This window comes from Salvelinus fontinalis, chromosome 24 (genome assembly GCF_029448725.1).
Source record: "Salvelinus fontinalis isolate EN_2023a chromosome 24, ASM2944872v1, whole genome shotgun sequence".
NCBI lineage: Eukaryota > Metazoa > Chordata > Actinopteri > Salmoniformes > Salmonidae > Salvelinus > Salvelinus fontinalis.
The window spans coordinates 41,340,643-41,360,789 of record NC_074688.1 but is presented as its reverse complement, the minus strand read 5'-3'; the positions used below and the strand labels follow the sequence as shown (position 1 = coordinate 41,360,789).

Below are 20,147 nucleotides of genomic sequence, written 5' to 3'. Positions count from 1 at the left end.
CATGAAATATGGGCCAACACTTTACATGTTGCGTTTATATTTTTGTTCAGTGTATATTACTGTTTGTGTGTGTTCTTGCGTCCGTGTCTGATAACACACAGTCAGAATAATCAATAATCAATTGTCCCTGACCCATGTGTGTACAGTAAAGCTGAATATGGTTACCCCTCTTTGTACCTCTCTGAGTGTTAATATTTCCAGAGAGGGCCGGAGGAGCCCAGGTGAGGGGGGTAAATGGTTACCTTTTTAAATGAGGAATCTCACCGCTCCTGGGAGCTTCCCACACATTCATTCATGCAGCCGTTTCCTCTGCTGTGCTGATATGTGGTGGTGTTTGTCCTCGGGAGGCAGTGTACAGCTGTGAGTGTCGGTGGAGCGCTCCATAAAGTGTCACATATTAGTGTGGTGGGGAGATACACTGGTCACAGATTAACTTCATTAACCACACCTGTAGAACTACAGGGGAGAGGATTACACCTACATGGCTCTCTCTCTCGCCTACACTCTACATATTAAAACAGGAGACGCTGATAACTCGTTATTAAGAGCCCCCTTCTTTCATTCTTCCTTTGCTTTTCTTTCTCTCTCTGTCTCTCTCTCTCTCCCTCTCCCTCTCTCTCTTCCTCTCTTTCTCTCTCAGGGGTCTGATGTGTAGCAGACACCATGCACCAACTGTTTGCCCTGGTGCTGGGCAAGAGGGACCTGTCCCGGGCTGGAGACCTCTTCTCCCTGGAGGACTCTGAGATAGAGGACTGTCTCTCACAGGCCCTGGAGGAAATCAAGGCTATCTCCTGCTCTCCTGTGAGTATACAAGCACACAAACACACCAACACACACACTCACTCACACACACCCATGCACCTATACACACGCATCCATGCACACACAAATAGATGACTGTCTCTTTGAGTCACTAGAGGTCCAAGCTATCTATTGCTCTTCTGTGAGTTGCCTATGCAAGCACACAAACATGCACACATGCGAAGCCACGTGCAGACACACACACACACACACACACACACACACACACACACACACACACACACACACACACACACACACACACACACACACACACACACACACACACACACACACACACACACATACACGCAGACATGGCATCACCTCACCCAACACACCTGTCATTTCCATGCTGACTGCACACTCCCATTGGGATAGCAGCTTATGGCAGGTGTGTCTCTTGGGACTGTTCCCTGGGATAACAGATATGATATGATTCTCATCACTCCAGGGCCCACATGTCCTCATTTCCCATCCAACACAGTCTCTCAGTCATCATTTAACTAAAGAATGAAAGAGTCTGTGGAACAATCTAACCCAACAGCTTATTCAGACACTGTCTAGATGGGGCCATAGTTTGAATATCTGAACATTTCCACCTCAACATGGAAAAAGTCAAGAGTATTTTTCCTTTGATCATTTGAGTGTCAAGGGAAAGCTAAGACCAAAAGGTATTGCAGCCTTGAGATTTGGGTCTGTGTGTTAGATTCCTAAATAGAGTAAAACTCACAGATGACTAGTGAAGCTCAAACCAAGTGTATTCACCTACTGGGTCTCACAGCTGCATAAGACAAAGACATATTTACACAAGCCCATATATTTATACCTTCCTCCCATGCCGAGTCTCCTCCTTACACATCTGGATAGCCAACACATCTCTGTTGCTAGACAGGATTTTAGCGATGCCTGTTCTTTCTCACTTCATCTGAGATGACCTTGGCCCAAATTCCTCACTCATCCCCAGCTCACGGCTGTCCTGTTGACTTGTACCAGATATTAACCCTTCTCCTCGCCATAGGATACCTGATGTGTAACAATAACATGTTCTGACAGCATGTGAACTTCCTGTAATCCCCCTCTCTCACTCAGTAGAATTCCAAACCCTCGGTTCTGATATTATAACATGAATGAGGATATTTCATATTTCAAGTTTAGAAGTTAGTACCCAACATGTGTTAGATAGCTTTCAGGTTGACTGCATTTGAAACCATATTAAAAACAAGCATGCTCTTTCCTCATTGTTCCTTGATCATGATTGGCTGATCCGGACTCGTCTCCCCTCTGATTTGCTGACTGCAGGACTACCTGACCAATGACAATGACCAGGCTGTGGTGGAGATCTGCATCACGCGTATCACCACGGCGATCAGGGAGACACGGTCCATCGAGCGCCATGGTGGGGCACTAGTGGGTCTGTGGGAGTCCTGTCTGGAACACAACCTCACCCCCCAGGGTAAAGACGAAGACACACCCCATGCCAAGATAGCCTCCGACATCACCAGCTGTATTCTGCAGGTACACTACACGCACGCACGCACGCACCCACCCACCCACGCACGCACGCACGCATGCGCGCTCATCGGGTTCTAGTGGTTCTGCAAACACTCACACACACACATACACTCATACACATAAATTCGCACGCAAAGAAACTCACACTTACACACACACACGCAGCCCCAGACAACTGTACAATCACAAATGCACTCTTGTTCACACCCCAGTCTCAAAAACAAACACACTTTCACTCTGACACACAGAACAACAGTTGCAAACACAGTGAGAGAGAGATAGAGAGATAGAGAGAAAGAGAGATATTTGCACATATTTATTTATATTTGCACATAATATGAATATTTGTAATGTCTTTATTCTTTCTGAAATTGTGTGAGTGTAATGTTTGCTGTTTATTTTTATTGTTTATTTCACTTTTGTTTATTATCTACTTGCTTTGACAATGTTAACATATGTTTCCCATGCCAATAAAGCCCTTAAATTGAAATTGTCTTCCTTAGTGAGCTCCATGTCTGGTTAGTCTTCCTTAGTGAGCTCCATGTCTGGTTAGTCTTCCTTAGTGAGCTCCATGTCTGGTTAGTCTTCCTTAGTGAGCTCCATGTCTGGTTAGTCTTCCTTAGTGAGCTCCATGTCTGGTTAGTCTTCCTTAGTGAGCTCCATGTCTGGTTAGTCTTCCTTAGTGAGCTCCATGTCTGGTTAGTCTTCCTTAGTGAGCTTCATGTCTGGTTAGTCTTCCTTAGTGAGCTCCATGTCTGGTTAGTCTTCCTTAGTGAGCTCCATGTCTGGTTAGTCTTCCTTAGTGAGCTCCATGTCTGGTTAGTCTTCCTTAGTGAGCTCCATGTCTGGTTAGCCTTCCTTAGTGAGCTCCTTGTCTGGTTAGTCTTCCTTAGTGAGCTCCATGTCTGGTTATTCTTCCTTAGTGAGCTTCATGTCTGGCTAGTCTTCCTTAGTGAGCTCCATGTCTGGTTAGTCTTCCTTAGTGAGCTCCATGTCTGGTTAGTCTTCCTTAGTGAGCTCCATGTCTGGTTAGTCTTCCTTAGTGAGCTCCATGTCTGGTTAGTCTTCCTTAGTGAGCTTCATGTCTGGTTAGTCTTCCTTAGTGAGGTTCATGTCTGGTTAGTCTTCCTTAGTGAGCTCCATGTCTGGTTAGTCTTCCTTAGTGAGCTCCATGTCTTGTTTGTCTTCCTTAGTGAGCTCCATGTCTGGTTAGTCTTCCTTAGTGAGCTTCATGTCTGGTTAGTCTTCCTTAGTGAGCTCCATGTCTGGTTAGTCTTCCTTAGTGAGCTCCATGTCTGGTTAGTCTTCCTTAGTGAGCTCCATGTCTGGTTAGTCTTCCTTAGTGAGCTCCATGTCTGGTTAGTCTTCCTTAGTGAGCTCCATGTCTGGTTAGTCTTCCTTAGTGAGCTCCATGTCTGGTTAGTCTTCCTTAGTGAGCTCCTTGTCTGTTCTGGAGTTTGAGTCTGATGACTGAACTCCTCTGAGTCTCTGGATGAGCTCCTTTGATCTGAGAGCAGCCTGAAATTACAGTGACTCACTCTAATAGGACTGTGCATGTGCTGTGCTGTGTTGTGCATCTGTGTGTGTGTGTGAGTGTGTGAGTGTGTGAGTGTGTGAGTGTGTGAGTGTGTGAGTGTGTGAGTGTGTGAGTGTGTGAGTGTGTGAGTGTGTGAGTGTGTGAGCGTGTTTGTGTGTGTGTGAGTGTGTGCGTGCGTGTGAGTGTGTGTGTTTGCGTGTTTGTGTGAGTGTGTGTGTTTGCGTGTGAGTGTGCGTGAGTGTGTGTGAGTGTTGGTGTGTGTGTGTGTGTGCGTGAGTGTGTGTGTTTGCGTGTGTGCGTGAGTGTGTGTGTTTGCGTGTGTGTGTGTGTGTTTGTATGTTTGTGTGAGTGTGTGTGTGTGTGCGTGTGTGTCTGTGAGTGTGTGTTTAGCATGTGTGTTTGTGTTGATTCCTCATATCAACAGAGAGGACTGTGCTGTTGTTTTTAGTAAGACTCTTGGATGTGCAGAGAGAAAGCCTTGCCTGCACTGCCACCTGCTGGAAGTACAGAAGTATGACACTTCTCTGGTCATAAATATGAGTTTAGACCCTTATACCCTTATAACAACACTGTACTGTAGCTCATCAGCTCTAATGATACAGCACCAATGTGTTTTAGAGTATAGTATAGTTGTTTTCTGTTAGAGTATAGTATAGTTGTTTGGGTAAGTTTCAGTGTTTGTCTTATGGTGATAGAAGATAGTAGCACTAACTCAGTGGTCACCAAATCGGGTTTTGGTCACCTTCAGACCATAGGACTCTTGTTTCTGCCCAGCATTAACACAACTGATTTTTAAAAGTCTGGATACAATGTAGATCTTCAGGAGAGCAGTTGGATAGTACTTTTGCTAATTTCTAGCCCTTCTAAATGTTCCCAAACCATCCCTTTGGGGGCGCTAGTGGATGTTAAATTAGGCCTTGGGACACCACTGTCTACATGCAGAGAAACATACACTCTCTCCTTGAGCTCAGAAATTAGTCTTTAAGTAAAGAGAGCCATCTGTTTATCCTCCATTCTGTTCTGTTCTGTTCTATTCTAATCTGTTCTGTTCTCCTCTATTCTGTTCTGTTCTATTCTATTCTATTCTGTTCACCTCTATTCTATTCTGTTCTATTCTATTCTGTTCTATTCTAATCTGTTCTGTTCTCCTCTATTCTGTTCTATTCTATTCTGTTCTATTCTATTCTGTTCTATTCTATTCTGTTCTCCTCTATTCTATTCTGTTCTATTCTATTCTGTTCTATTCTATTCTGTTCTCCTCTATTCTATTCTGTTCTGTTCTATTCTATTCTGTTCTCCTCTATTCTGTTCTATTCTATTCTGTTCTATTCTTTTCTGTTCTCCTCTATTCTATTCTATTCTGTTCTATTCTGTTCTATTCTATTCTATTCTGTTCTCCTCTATTCTATTCTGTTCTATTCTATTCTGTTCTCCTCTATTCTATTCTGTTCTGTTCTATTCTGTTCTATTCTATTCTATTCTGTTCTCCTCTATTCTATTCTGTTCTGTTCTATTCTATTCTGTTCTCCTCTATTCTGTTCTATTCTATTCTGTTCTATTCTATTCTATTCTGTTCTCCTCTATTCTATTCTGTTCTATTCTGTTCTATTCTATTCTATTCTGTTCTCCTCTATTCTATTCTGTTCTATTCTATTCTGTTCTCCTCTATTCTATTCTGTTCTATTCTATTCTGTTCTATTCTATTCTGTTCTGTTCTCCTCTATTCTATTCTGTTCTATTCTATTCTGTTCTATTCTATTCTATTCTGTTCTGTTCCCTTAAATTAAAGTTCTGTTCTGTTCCCTGTTCCCTTAAATTGTCAATGTGCATCACTAAGGGTCCATATACTGTAGGCCATTAATAGGATGGACACACACACACACACACACATCATACATGTTTGAGATCTGTGACGTAACTGGTGAGAACGTCTATGGTCTACTCTAATACATTATTCTGATCAGCACATTCTGATCTGTTATTGTTACTCAGATACAGTGGTTCTAATGGCCCAGTTGATTGGAGTGTGGTACCTACATGCCGACACTGTGGCATGGTATAAACTAGAGCTGTTATAAAAGGGGCCCGGGGCCACATTATATAATTGGGTACATGAGTGAATATACACTGAGTATATCAAACATTAGGAACACCTTCCTAAAATTGAGTTGCACCCGCCCACCCACCCCTTTTGCCATCAGAACAGCCTCAATTTGTCTGGGCCTCAATTCTCTCTCGCTCTCTCTTTCTCGCACGCACGCACGCACGCACGCACGCACGCACTCACGCACGCACGCACACACACACACACACACACACACACACACACACACACACACACACACACACACACACACACACACACACACACACACACACACACACACACACACACACACACACACACACATAAATCTCTGTCTCTCTCACACAATCTCTCTGTGTCTTTGTCTCTCTTCTCCCTGTCTCTCCCTCCTACAGAACTACAGTCGTCCCCCAGTGATGGCTCTAGCAGTGCCGGTGGCAGTGAGGTTTCTACAGAGAGGCAACAGAGAGCTCAGTAGAAACATGTCCAGTTATCTCTCTCTGGCTGCCATGGCTAAGGCTGAACTACTGGCAGAACACACAGAGGCTATCACTTGCAGCGTGCTGGGAGGTAGGACACACACACACACGGACACATACACACACACACGGACACACACACACTCGCACACTCGCACACTTGCACACAGACACACACACACACACACACACACACACACACACACACACACACACACACACAGAGGCTATTACCTGCAGCGTGCTGGGAGGTAGGACACGCACCCACGGACACATACACACACTTCCATGCTCACACACACACACACAGAGAGAAGGGATATCACCTGCAGCATGCTGGGAGGTAGGACACACACACAGACACATACACACACACGCCCGCGCTCTCTCACACACACACACACACACACACACACACACACACACACACACACACACACACACACACACACACACACACACACACACACACACACACACACACACACACACACACACACACACACACACACACATACTGTATACACACACACATTTAGTAATACACACTTACAGATAGACATGTTCCACAACCATAGAGGGATGTGATGGTTTCTGTTTTGTTAAAGGGAAGCCTCCCCTATGTTAAATCATCTGACAGGGTATCAGTGTTCCTGATCAGAGGATCTTGGCTGAGATCAGTTTAAAAAGACAGACTGGTGTCTGTTTCTTCATTCCTTGCCCAATACTCAATTCAGTCATAGGTTTCATGATGTGTGTTTTATTTATGTATTCAGGAAGTGCGGAGTAAAATATTATCAGAGGAGGCAGTTGAAAGAGACGATCAGTTTGTGTCATGTCTCACTTGCCTTGTTAAGCCCTTTCATTTCCGTCATGGCTTCCAGCCTGACTGTGGGTTCGAGCTGAGGGGATCACTCTTAAGTGGCCCTCAGATCTGTGGCTTAGGTTTACAGGCCCACCCTTGGCTACAGCTGCCTCATGTTTCAGAGCTGGACAGGCTCTAAACAGGCTGTGTAGCCCGGGCCCCATTGCCCTGGACAGATAAGGATCTCCCAGCAGTGCTGTAGCCATTACTCCCTATATAAGACTCAGGAGAGAGAGTCAGGGAGGTGTGTGTGTGTGTGTGTGTGTGTGTGTGTGTGTGTGTGTGTGTGTGTGTGTGTGTGTGTGTGTGTGTGTGTGTGTGTGTGTGTGTGTGTGTGTGTGTGTGTGTGTGTGTGTGTGTGTGTGTTAGAGGGCTAGTGGAGGTTTTCATAAGGACCGGAGCGGTCCAGTCTCATTTAGACTGTTTGTGCAGGTTCATATGAATGTTTTTATTATACTTTTGGGTTGGGGTCAGCCAGTGGACTACACTCTACTGATAAAACCGAAGAGGTACACCATTTTTTTTTCTTTTTTAGTGACATCCAATTAGTAGTTACAGTCTTGTCCCACTGCTGCAACTCCCATATGGACTCGGGAGAGGCAAAGGTCGAGAGCCGTGCGTCCTCTGAAACACGACCCTGCCAAGCCACACTGCTTCTTGACACGCTGCCCACTTAACCCGGATGCCAATGTGTTGGAGGAAACACCGTCCAACTGGCCAAACCCTCCCCTAACCCGGACGATGCTCGGCCAGTTGTACGCCGTCTCATGGGTCTCCCGGTCGCGGCCGGCTGCGATACAGCCTGGGATCAAACCCAGATCTGTTGTGATGCCTTTAGCACTGCGATGCAGTGCCTTAGACCTCTGCGACACCCTGGAGGCCTGAAGAGGTACAATCTTAGAAAAAAAGGTGCTCTCTAGAACCTAAAAGGGTTCTTCAGCTGTCCCCATAGGATAATCCTTTGAAGAACCCTTTTTGGTTCCAGGTAGAACCTTTTGGGGTTCCATGTAGAATCTTTTCCACTGAAACCAAAAAGGGTTATACCTCGAACCAAAAAGGGTTCTCCACTGGAACCAAAAAGGGTTATCCTATGCTGACAGCCATAGGAGTAGTAGTACTAGTAGATGTAGTAGTGTTAGTTCCAGTAGTAGTGTTAGTGTTAGTGTTAGTAGTAGTGGTATTGTTAGTAGTAGTAGTACTAGTAGTAGTATTAGTAGTGTTAGTGGTGGTAGCAGTGTTTGTAGTAGTAGTAGTGTTAGTGGTGTTAGTAGTAGTAGTAGTAGTGTTTGTAGTAGTAGTAGTAGTATTGTTAGTAGTAGTCGTGTTTATAGTAGTAGTAGTGTTTGTAGTAGTAGTAGTGTTTGTAGTAGTAGTAGTGTTTGTAGTAGTAGTAGTGTTAGTAGTAGTAGTGGTAGTGTTTGTAGTAGTAGTAGTAGTAGTATTGTCAGTAGTGATGTTAGTAGTAGTAGTAGTGGTATTAGTAGTGGTAGTGTTAGTAGTGGTGTTAGTAGTAGTAGTAGTAGTAGTAGTAGTGTTTGTAGTAGTAGTAGTAGTAGTATTGTTAGTAGTAATAGTAATGTTTGTAGTAGTAGTATTATTGTTAGTAGTAGTGTTAGTAGAAGTGTTAGTATTAGTTGTGTTAGTAGTAGTAGTAGTGGTAGTGTTTGTAGTAGTGTTAGTAGTGTTGTTAGTAGTAGTAGTAGTATTGTTTGTAGTAGTAGTAGTATTGTTAGTAGTAGTAGTATTAGTAGTGTTTGTAGTAGTAGTAGTAGTGGTAGTAGTGTTGGTAGTAGTAGTGTTAGTAGTAGCAGTAGTGTTAGTAGTATTAGTAGAACTAGTAGATGCAGTAGGAGTAGTAGTGTTAGTAGTAGTAGTAGTAATGGTAGTAGTAGTAGTGTTAGTAGTAGTAGTAGTTGTGGAAATGGTAGTGTTAGTAGTAGTAGTAGTGTTACTAGTAGTAGTACTAGTATATGTAGTAGTAGTGTTAGTAGTAGTAGTGGTGGTAGTGTTAGTAGTAGTATTAGTAGTAGTAGTAGTGGTATTAGTAGAACTAGTAGATGTAGTAGGAGTAGTAGTATTGTTAGTAGTAGTGTTAGTAGTAGTAGTAGGAATGGTGGTAGTGTTAGTAGTAGTATTAGTCGTATTAGTAGAACTAGCAGATGTAGGAGTAGTAGTGGTAGAAGTGTTAGTAGTAGTAGTGTTTGTAGTAGTAGTATTGTTAGTAGTTGTAGTAGTATTGTTAGTAGTTGTAGTAGTAGTAGTAATGGTAGTAGTATTAGTCGTATTAGTAGAACTAGCAGATGTAGGAGTAGTAGTGGTAGAAGTGTTAGTAGTAGTGTTAGTAGTAGTAGTATTGTTAGTAGTTGTAGTAGTAGTGTTGTTAGTGTTAGTCGTGTTAGTAGTAGTATTAGTAGAACTAGCAGATGTGGGAATAGTAGTAGTAGTGTTAGTAGTAGTAGAACTAGTAGATGTAGGAGTAGTAGTGTTAGTAGTGTTAGTAGTAGTAGTGTTAGTAGTAGTAGTGTTAGTAGTAGTAGTAGTAGTGTTAGTAGTAGTGTTAGTAGAACTAGTAGATGTGGGAGTAGTAGAGTAGTAGTGTTAGTAGTAGTAGAACTAGTAGATGTAGTAGTAGTAGAACTAGTAGATGTAGGAGTAGTAGTGTAAGTAGTAGGAGTAGAACTAGTAGATGTAGGGCTAGTAGTAGTAGTAATAGTAGTATAACTAGTAGATGTAGGAGTAGTAATAGTAGTCTTAGTAGTGTTAGTAGTGGTAGAACTAGTAGATGTAGCAGTAGTAGTGTTAGTAGTAGTAGTAGTAGTAGTGTTAGTAGTAGTAGTAGTAGATGTAGTAGTAGTGTTAGGAGTAGTGTTAGTAGTAGTAATATTAGTAGTAGTAGAACTAGTAGATGTAGGAGTAGTATTATTAGTAGAACTAGTAGATGTAGTAGTAGTAGTGGTAGTAGTAGTGGTAGTATTAGTAGTAGTGTTAGTAGTAGTAGTGTTAGTAGATGTAGGTTAGTAGTAGTAGTAGTAGTGTTAGTAGTAGTGTTAGTAGAACTAGTAGATGTGGGAGTAGTAGAGTAGTAGTGTTAGTAGTAGTAGAACTAGTAGATGTAGTAGTAGTAGAACTAGTAGATGTAGGAGTAGTAGTGTAAGTAGTAGGAGTAGAACTAGTAGATGTAGGGCTAGTAGTAGTAGTAATAGTAGTATAACTAGTAGATGTAGGAGTAGTAATAGTAGTCTTAGTAGTGTTAGTAGTGGTAGAACTAGTAGATGTAGCAGTAGTAGTGTTAGTAGTAGTAGTAGTAGTAGTGTTAGTAGTAGTAGTAGTAGATGTAGTAGTAGTGTTAGGAGTAGTGTTAGTAGTAGTAATATTAGTAGTAGTAGAACTAGTAGATGTAGGAGTAGTATTATTAGTAGAACTAGTAGATGTAGTAGTAGTAGTGGTAGTAGTAGTGGTAGTATTAGTAGTAGTGTTAGTAGTAGTAGTGTTAGTAGATGTAGGTTAGTAGTAGCAGTAGCAGTAATCGTAGTAGTAGTAGTAGATGTAGTAGTATTAGTAGAACTAGTAGATGTAGTAGTGTTAGTAGTAGTAGTATTAGTAGAACTAGTAGATGTAGTAGTGTTAGTAGTAGTAGTAGTATTAGTAGAGCTAGTAGATGTAGCATGAGTAGTGTTAGTAGTAGTAGTAGCAGTAGTAGTAGTAGTACTATTAGTAGAGCTAGTAGATGTAGTGTTAGTAGTAGTAGTGTTAGTAGTAGTATTAGTAGTGTTAGTAGTAGTAGTAGAACTAGTAGATATAGGAGTAGTAGTGTTAGTAGTAATACTAGTAGCATTATTATGGTAGTGAGTGAGCCTACATTTTCCTGTGAACAGATGGTTTTCATTATATCTTTGTAGATAAGCTCTGACTTTGAAGATAAGCTAACCTAAAGCTGTTTTTTTTCTGAAGCTGGTTATTACATACTGAAACATACATAGGAATAAATCACTGATAGGTACTAAGGACATCAGCTTTGAGGAGCACTAAGTAAGATGCCTAGTTAGGGGGCTCTTTTCCACGCTCCCTTAGGGTTTGTCATTATGTTGCCTCCTCCAGGATCCCAGTTGGAGCACCTGGTTACCCTCTTAAACATGGTTAGACCTCGTTAGTGGTTTTCCTCAGGGACCGTCATTCGTTTTGCTCGTTAGGGATCTGTTTACCCCCCAGCCCTCTAGTGGAGCCTGAGTGATGACAGTTTTCCACAATTGTTTACACACGTTTGCTGAATCTTTGGCCTATTTTCCAAAAACTCTAAACACAGAACACAAAACCATAAACACAAAATGGAAAACTCTAGAAATCTCTAGCAAAAGCAAACACTGCAATCAAAACTGTTTTATCTCTTTCCAAAATGTTTTTTTTTTGGATCAAAATGACACACACGCCCATCATATGAATAAATCTGTCTACCAACTAACAACACACTGATGTGCTCAACACAAAACACTACTATGAATATCCCATCAGTAGTGTTATGTCTTTTGCATTTTCAGTGTTACACTGTAACCGGCTGTAAGAGTTTGTTACAGTAATGTATACCTACTCAAATATATATAAATAAACACACACAAATGCAATACAGTAACAAAAACTGTCATTTATTTCCAAAATGCTGTATTTTTGAACACTTGTGTTTTGTATGTAACACTTTCCATACCCAACAGGAGAAAACCAGGAAAAACATTCAGTAAGATAAAAGGGTTTTCTGTACAAAAATTAAAAATTAAAGTGGCTCATTCTTTCAAAACTCTAAACAAAAAAAGACAAAAACACATGCAAAATGTAAGAAAAAAGACATTAGGCCTTCTGCCTCCTATTTTGGTCTGGCCCCAGCACCTCATCTACATCACAAGCCATGTTCTCCCTGGCTAAACATCGGGGAAAGAATCTTCTGGAGAGATGGATCCAGCCGCCGAAAGCCCCCACATCAACTTCACCAGATGCTTCTTCCATTGTCTGGAGAAGAGGCATGCGTGCGCGAGGGGATGGCGGTCGTACACCTTCCATCGCCATGACGAAAAAAACTCTTCAATTGGGTTTAGGAATGGGGAATATGGTGGGAGGTATAGAACAATAAATTCTGGGTGATCGATGAACCAGTTGCGGACCAGAGCAGCGCGGCGGAAACTCCCGTTGTCCCAGATGACAACATACCTGTGCTGCTCTGGTCCAACCCTCTGCTCGGCTGGAATGAGGATGCCATGTAGTGTGTCCAGGAATGCGATGAGAAGGGCGGTGTTGTAGGGACCAAGGTTGGCATGGTGATGGAGGACGCCTTGCTGGCTGGTGATATTCCCTCAACACTGTCCATGGACATTCACAATGTTACGACACCATTCCATTTTTTTGGATAGGTTGAAGCCTGCCTCATCAATGTAAATATAAAAGTGCTGAATTGCAGCGGCCTCCAGCTCCAAGACTCTCTGAAACAGACAACAAGACAATATGTGACATAGACCATATAGCAGTCAATATGGTGAGACACAATACACTGGATTACAGTACTGCAATGTGTCTATACAGTGCTGATATGGTAGTGAATTCACAGTGTAGTACTTACTTGCACATATTCATAGCGCTGTTCTTTAACCCTCTCTGACTTTCGTTCAAATGCACCTTGTAGACCTGTTTCATCCGGATTCGGTTGCGCTGTAATACATGGTCCAATGTAGACAAGCCCACCTGGTGAATGTTATTGAATATTGTGTCTGCAATTATGTGCTTCTGGATTTTTCATAGTCTAATGGTATCGTTTGCCACCACCATGTTCACAATTAGTGGTCTCCTGTTCTGGTGTGAACAGCCGGGGTCTTCCACCATGGCCTGGAGGTCTCTCAGTTCTGTAGAAGATCCATAAATATGATATGATTGGTTGCAGTAAACAAAAATAATACACTGCTCAAAAAAATAAAGGGAACACTTAAACAACACAATGTAACTCCAAGTCAATCACACTTCTGTGAAATCAAACTGTCCACTTAGGAAGCAACACTGATTGACAATAAATGTCACATGCTGTTGTGCAAATGGAATAGACAAAAGGTGGAAATTATAGGCAATTAGCAAGACACCCCCAAAAAAGGAGTGATTCTGCAGGTGGTGACCACAGACCACTTCTCAGTTCCTATGCTTCCTGGCTGGTGTTTGGTCACTTTTAAATGCTGGCGGTGCTCTCACTCTAGTGGTAGCATGAGACGGAGTCTACAACCCACACAAGTGGCTCAGGTAGTGCAGCTCATCCAGGATGGCACATCAATGCGAGCTGTGGCAAAAAGGTTTGCTGTGTCTGTCAGCGTAGTGTCCAGAGCATGGAGGCGCTACCAGGAGACAGGCCAGTACATCAGGAGACGTGGAGGAGGCCGTAGGAGGGCAACAACCCAGCAGCAGGACCGCTACCTCCACCTTTGTGCAAGGAGGTGCACTGCCAGCGCCCTGCAAAATGACCTTCAGCAGGCCACAGGAAGCAGGAACTGAGAAGCAGGAACTTCTCAGCAGGAACTGAGAAGTGGTCTGTGGTCACCACCTGCAGAATCACTCTTTTTTTGGGGGTGTCTTGCTAATTGCCTATAATTTCCACCTTTTGTCTATTCCATTTGCACAACAGCATGTTAAATTTATTGTCAATCAGTGTTGCTTCCTAAGTGGACAGTTTGATTTCACAGAAGTGTGATTGACTTGGAGTTACATTGTGTTGTTTAAGTGTTCCCTTAATTTTTTTGAGCAGTGTACATTTTCTTTCAATTTGAAATGAAGTTACTGTAACATTGGCCAACAATCACTGTGTAACATAGGCCTACTGATATGTCGGACTGCAGTATACAACAGTATACATACATAACGCGCATAGTGTAGATGGTAGGTAACTTACCGGTTCTCATTTCTGAATGTATGATAGATGCAACCGTGTAGCTGCTCAGGTTGGGCTGAACTCTGCCCAGCCTCCCTCATACTCAATCCATGGTTGAGCACATGGTCAACCAATGAGGCCCTGATCTCATCTGAGACAACTGTCCTTCCTCGTCCTCATCCTCCTCTTCCTCTCACTCCTTCACCTTTAGCTCTCACTTCACCATTGACCTCCATTTTCCTCCAGAACAGGAGAGCTCATCTGTGGCTTTTTATAGTGTTAGTGTTAAAGCTCTGATTTCTAAGTGAACAATTCAGCAACTAGTGTTTACACCAGTGAGGAGTGGGTGTTGCCAATTGGTGTATAGTGCTTGGCATTGTGATTGGCGTTGCTTTCTAAAGGGACTAAAGAGATTTTTACTGTGAAAGTTGTGTCTAATGTAGAGAACTGTGTGGAGTGTTTTGCAAAAAGTGTGATATAACATTTTTAACTGAGTGTAAAGCAGGAATTGTGCTTGCAATTTTGCAGACTTGGTTAATAAGTTTCAGGTTTCGGTGATTGCATTTCAAGTTCTAATTGTAGTGTGTAAACAATTGGGAAAAACTGTAATATAAATGATTAATATAACTGTTTAATTAATAGAACTGATTTATATAACTGGTGGTAGAGGTTACCATAGAGGATCTAGTTGTGTGTGTGTGTGTGTGTGTGTGTGTGTGTGTGTGTGTGTGTGTGTGTGTGTGTGTGTGTGTGTGTGTGTGTGTGTGCGTGTGTGTTTCATACAGGTCTAATGACGCAGGGTGTGAGTAGTCTACTACATGGGAGGAGAACCTTTGAACAGGACCTTTCCTGTTGTAGAGGGACTAGAAGGATCCATAGGTATGTGTGTACGTGCCTTCAGGAGCATACGTATGTCTGCCCGCCATCCTGGGGCCCCTCTCTCCAACCTCCACGACCTGTCATATGAAATCAAGCACTCAGGGTTAACCGTTTGTTTATCCTGTAAATGATCCTGGAACGTGTATGTGAATAGCTCACACACTTCGTGGCCTGTGAGGTCAGCTAACACTTCACACACATTATGACATTGTGTTTGTGTAACTCACCTCATCCAGCTTTAGTGTGTGGGTGATGCAATGCACTGTGGCCATTTTGTGAACACTCATCACATAATCAGTTACTGCCGTGCTAAGGTAAATGACTCCTGTACAGTATAAACATATCCCCTCTTATCGAACCGTTCAACTGTTTTCATGTTCTCACGTACTTAATCCTCTTTTGTGAAATGATCCGCCTCCATTTCGTCCTTCCCTTGACCAGATTTTATGCATTAATGGAAGCCATATTGTGCTAGACCACTCACCCGCAGCGTAGGCAGTTGCACTCCTGCCCTGGAGAGTCTCAGTGGTGTTGTGGCAGCTGAGGCACTTCCTGCTTTGGGGGGTCTGTTCTCCGGGCTCAAGTATATACGCTGCCACGGTCCAAAGCTGAGAGTGGGTGACAGGCCAGTCCAACACACACGCACACGCACATGCGCACGCACGCACGCATGCACGCATGCACGCACGCACGCACGCACGCACGCACACACACACACACACACACACACACACAGTTACATAACAGCGTATTGGGAAATGGCTCTTGACACTCCCCAGTTAAAACTGGCATGGTTAAGCCTCATGTTTTATTGGTTTGGGGTGCCTGCTGCTGTGAGACAGCTAGTGCTGGTGATTTGCTGTATATTGTCTGTGTTTAAGGCATTTTAACATACCCTACGTCAAGATCAAATGTAGTTTTATCGACTGTTTTATTTAGCACTTTTTGGCACATCCACCGTGTGCTTTGCTACTCTGGACAAATATTTGGGAAAGGAGGGACGGGGGACGGGGACGGGGGGGTGGAAAAAGAGGAAGAGGGGAGAGGGAGACATATAGGGCACAGGAAGTGGTGAGAGAGTTGAGGGAGAAAGGGAGAGGAGAGTAGAAAGGGGATATGTAAACAAAAACTCTGGCTCTCAATTAAACAGAGACTCTCCATTGTTTTAGCTGGAATAGAGCATTTATCAGAATGGAGAGAGAGACTGAAAGAGACAATGAAAGAGAGACAGGGAGACAAAGATGGAGATAAGTAAGATGCCTAGTTAGGAGACAGAGATGGGGATATATATAATATTGTATATATACAGTACCAGTCAAAAGTTTGGACGCATATACTCATTCCATGGTTTTTCTTTAGGTCAAAGACTGTAGAGTGAAGGAAAAGCAGCCAACAAGTGCTCAGCATTTGTGTGAACTCCTTCAAGACTGTTGGAAAAACATTCCAGGTGACTACCTCATGAAACTGGTTGAGAGAATGCAAAGCTGTCATCAAGGCAATATATTTTAATTTGTTTAACACTTTTTTGGTTACTACATGATTCCATATGTGTTATTTCATAGTTTGATGTCTTCACTCTTATTCTACAATGTAGAAAATAGTAAAAAATAAAGAAAAACTCTTGAATAAGTAGGTGTGTTCAAATTTTTGACTGGTAATGTATATACAGTCGTGGCCAAAAGTTTTGAGAATGACACAAATATTAATTTCCACAAAGTTTGCTGCTTCAGTGTCTTTAGATATTTTTGTCAGATGTTACTATGGAATACTGAAGTATAATTACAAGCATTTCATAAGTGTCGAAGGCTTTTATTGACAATTACATGAAGTTCATGCAAAGAGTCAATATTTGCAGTGTTGACACTTCTTTTTCAAGACCTCTGCAATCCGCCCTGGCATACTGTCAATTAACTTCTGGGCCACATCCTGACTGATGGCAGCCCATTTTTGCATAATCAATGCTTGGAGTTTGTCAGAATTTGTGGGTTTTTGTTTGTCCACCCGCCTCTTGAGGATTGACCACAAGTTCTCAATGGGATTAAGGTCTGGGGAGTTTCCTGGCCATGGACCCAAAATATTGATGTTTTGTTCCCCAAGCCACTTAGATATCACTTTTGCCTTATGCCCAGGTGCTCCATCATGACGGAAAAGGCATTGTTCATCACCAAACTGTTCCTGGATGGTTGGGAGAAGTTGCTCTCGGAGGATGTGTTGGTACCATTCTTTATTCATGGCTGTGTTCTTAGGCAAAATTGTGAGTGAGCCCACTCCCTTGGCTGAGAAGCAACTCCACACATGAATGGTCTCAGGATGCTTTACTGTTGGCATGACACAGGACTGATGGTAGCGCTCACCTTGTCTTCTCCGGGCAAGCTTTTTTCCGGATGCCCCAAACAATCGGAAAGGGGATTCATCAGAGAAAATTACTTTAACCCAGTCCTCAGCAGTTCCTGTACCTTTTGCAGAATATCAGTCTGTCCCTGATGTTTTTCCTGGAGAGAAGTGGCTTCTTTGCTGCCCTTCTTGACACCAGGCCATCCTCCAAAAGTCTTCGCCTCACTGTGCGCGCAGATGCACTCACACCTGCCTGCTGCCATTCCTGAGCAAGCTCTGTACTGTTGGTGCCCCGATCCCGCAGCTGAATCAACTTTAGCAGACGGTCCTGGCACTTGCTGGACTTTCTTTGGTGCCCTGAAGCCTTCTTCCCAACAATTGAACCGCTCTCCTTGAAGTTCTTGATGATCTGATAAATGGTTGATTTAGGTGCAATCTTACTGGCAGCAATATCCTTGCCTGTGAAGCCTTTTTTTGTGCAAAACAATGATGACGCACGTGTTTCCTTGCAGGTAACCATGATTGACAGAGGAAGAACAATGATTCCAAGCACCACCCTCCTTTTGAAGCTTCCAGTCTGTTATTCGAACTCAATCAGCATGACAGAGTGATCTCCAGCCTTGTCCTCGTCAACACTCACACCTGTGTTAATGAGAGAATCACTGACATGATGTCAGCTGGTCATATTGTGGCAGGGCTGAAATGCAGTGGAAATGTTTTTTGGGGATTCAGTTCATTTGCATGGCAAGAGGGACTTTGCAATTAATTGCATTTCATCTGATCACTCTTCATAACATTCTGGAGTATATGCAAATTGCCATCATACAAACTGAGGCAGCAGACTTTGTGAAAATTAATATTTGTGTCATTCTCAAAACTTTTGGCCACGACTGTATATATACAGTTGAAGTCGGAAGATTACATACACCTTAGCCAAATACATTTAAACTCAGTTTTCAAAATTCCTGACATTTAATCCTAGTAAAAATTCCCTGTCTTAGGTCAGTTAGGATTGCCACTTTATTTTAAGAATGTGAAATGTCAGAATAATAATAGAGAGAATAATTTATTTCAACTTTTGTAACTGAGTCAGGTTTGGCGAAGTTGGCTGTCTTTGTTAGGAAGAAATAGTCTTCACACAGTTTGCAACGAGCCAGACGGCCCAAACTGCTGCATATACCCTGACTCTGTTGCACAGAACGCAAGATAAGTGACACAATTTCCCTAGTTAAAAGAAATGTCAGCAGGCAATTTTAACTAAATATGCAGGTTTAAGAATATATATCTTTGTGTATTGATTTTAAGAAAGGCGTTGATGTTTATGGTTAGGTACACATTGGTGCTTTTTTCGTGAATGCGCTTGTTAAATCACCTGTTTGGCGAAGTAGGCTGTGATTCAATGATAAATTAACCTCTCTAGGGTAGGTGAGACGCTAACGTCCCACCAGGCCAACATCCTGTGAAACTGCAGAGCGCTAACATTCTAAATACACCATTCGTTATATTAAACATTCTTATAAATACATCATTTAAAAGATGAACGTCTTATTAATCCAGCCGCTGTGTCAGATTTCAAAAAGGCTTTACTGCGAAAGCAAACCATGCGATTTTCTGAGGACAGCGCCCCGCACACACAAGTATTACTAGCATTTTCCAACCAAGCATTAGCGTCACAAAAGTCAGAAATAACAATAAAATAAATCGCTTACCATTGAAGATCTTCCTCTGGTGGCAATGCCAAGTGTCCTAACTACACAGTGAATGTGCGTTTTGTTTGATAAAATCAAATTTTATAGCCATTTGTAAACCGCTTGCGTTGTGATTTCCGTCTCATTCAACTTTGGACGAAGCGTTCGTGGTAATTACACACACTAAACAAACGTTTATCCAGTCATGGTTGGTTTCATTGCAATCCTTTGGTTGTTACTAACACAACCATACTTGATGGTTCTTTTCCCGGGACGTATTGACCGAAACAAACCGATTTGAAGACACCAATCAATGACCTCATTGCGCACCAATGGTAGGACCGGTCCATCGTTGATTGACTCTATTTTGGCCCAAATGACCACTGATCATCTTGAAATCTAGCTTGGAAGATAGCCAATGAGCTGAGGTAAACAACAATATTTAATGGTTATACGTTCAAAGACCAGCCTTTGTCGTAAACTCTGGCGTAAAAGAGGTTCATTCGCCATTGCAAATCCCACTTGACGGAGCCGCGAGTGTTACGCATAGCAGTACATAGCATTTTCAGCAAGTTTATATACACTGCTCAAAAAAATCAAGGGAACACTAAAATAACACATCCTAGATCTGAATGAATGAAATATTCTTATTAAATACCTTTTTCTTTACATAGTTGAATGTGCTGACAACAAAATCACACAAAAATGATCAATGGAAATCAAATTTATCAACCAATGGAGGTCTGTATTTGGAGTCACACTCAAAATTAAAGTGGAAAACCACACTACAGGCTGATCCAACTTTAATGTAATGTCCTTAAAACAAGTCAAAACGAGGCTCAGTAGTGTGTGTGGCCTCCACGTGCCTGTATGACCTCCCTACAACGCCTGGGCCTGCTCCTGATGAGGTGGCGGATGGTCTCCTGAGGGATCTCCTCCCAGACCTGGACTAAAGCATCCGCCAACTCCTGGACAGTCTGTGGTGCAACGTGGCGTTGGTGGATGGAGCGAGACATGATGTCCCAGATGTGCTCAATTGGATTCAGGTCTGGGGAACGGGCTGGCCAGTCCATA

The 20,147-nt window shown here is 42.6% G+C and overlaps 1 protein-coding gene across 3 annotated transcripts in view; it reads left to right on the top strand.

Moving 5' to 3' along the window:
* Positions 1 to 20,147, top strand: part of LOC129822446 (ventricular zone-expressed PH domain-containing protein-like) — a 182,505-nt gene that overhangs the window by 16,851 nt on the left and 145,507 nt on the right. For all 3 annotated transcript variants that reach the window (XR_008754488.1, XM_055880730.1, XM_055880731.1), the window contains exons 2-4: positions 641 to 801; positions 2,104 to 2,319; positions 6,335 to 6,509. Coding sequence is in view for 2 of the 3 variants with exons in the window: in XM_055880730.1 (XP_055736705.1) it covers positions 664 to 801; positions 2,104 to 2,319; positions 6,335 to 6,509 (529 nt within the window). In the remaining variant the exon portion in view is untranslated. The remainder of the gene's footprint in view (positions 1 to 640; positions 802 to 2,103; positions 2,320 to 6,334; positions 6,510 to 20,147) is intronic.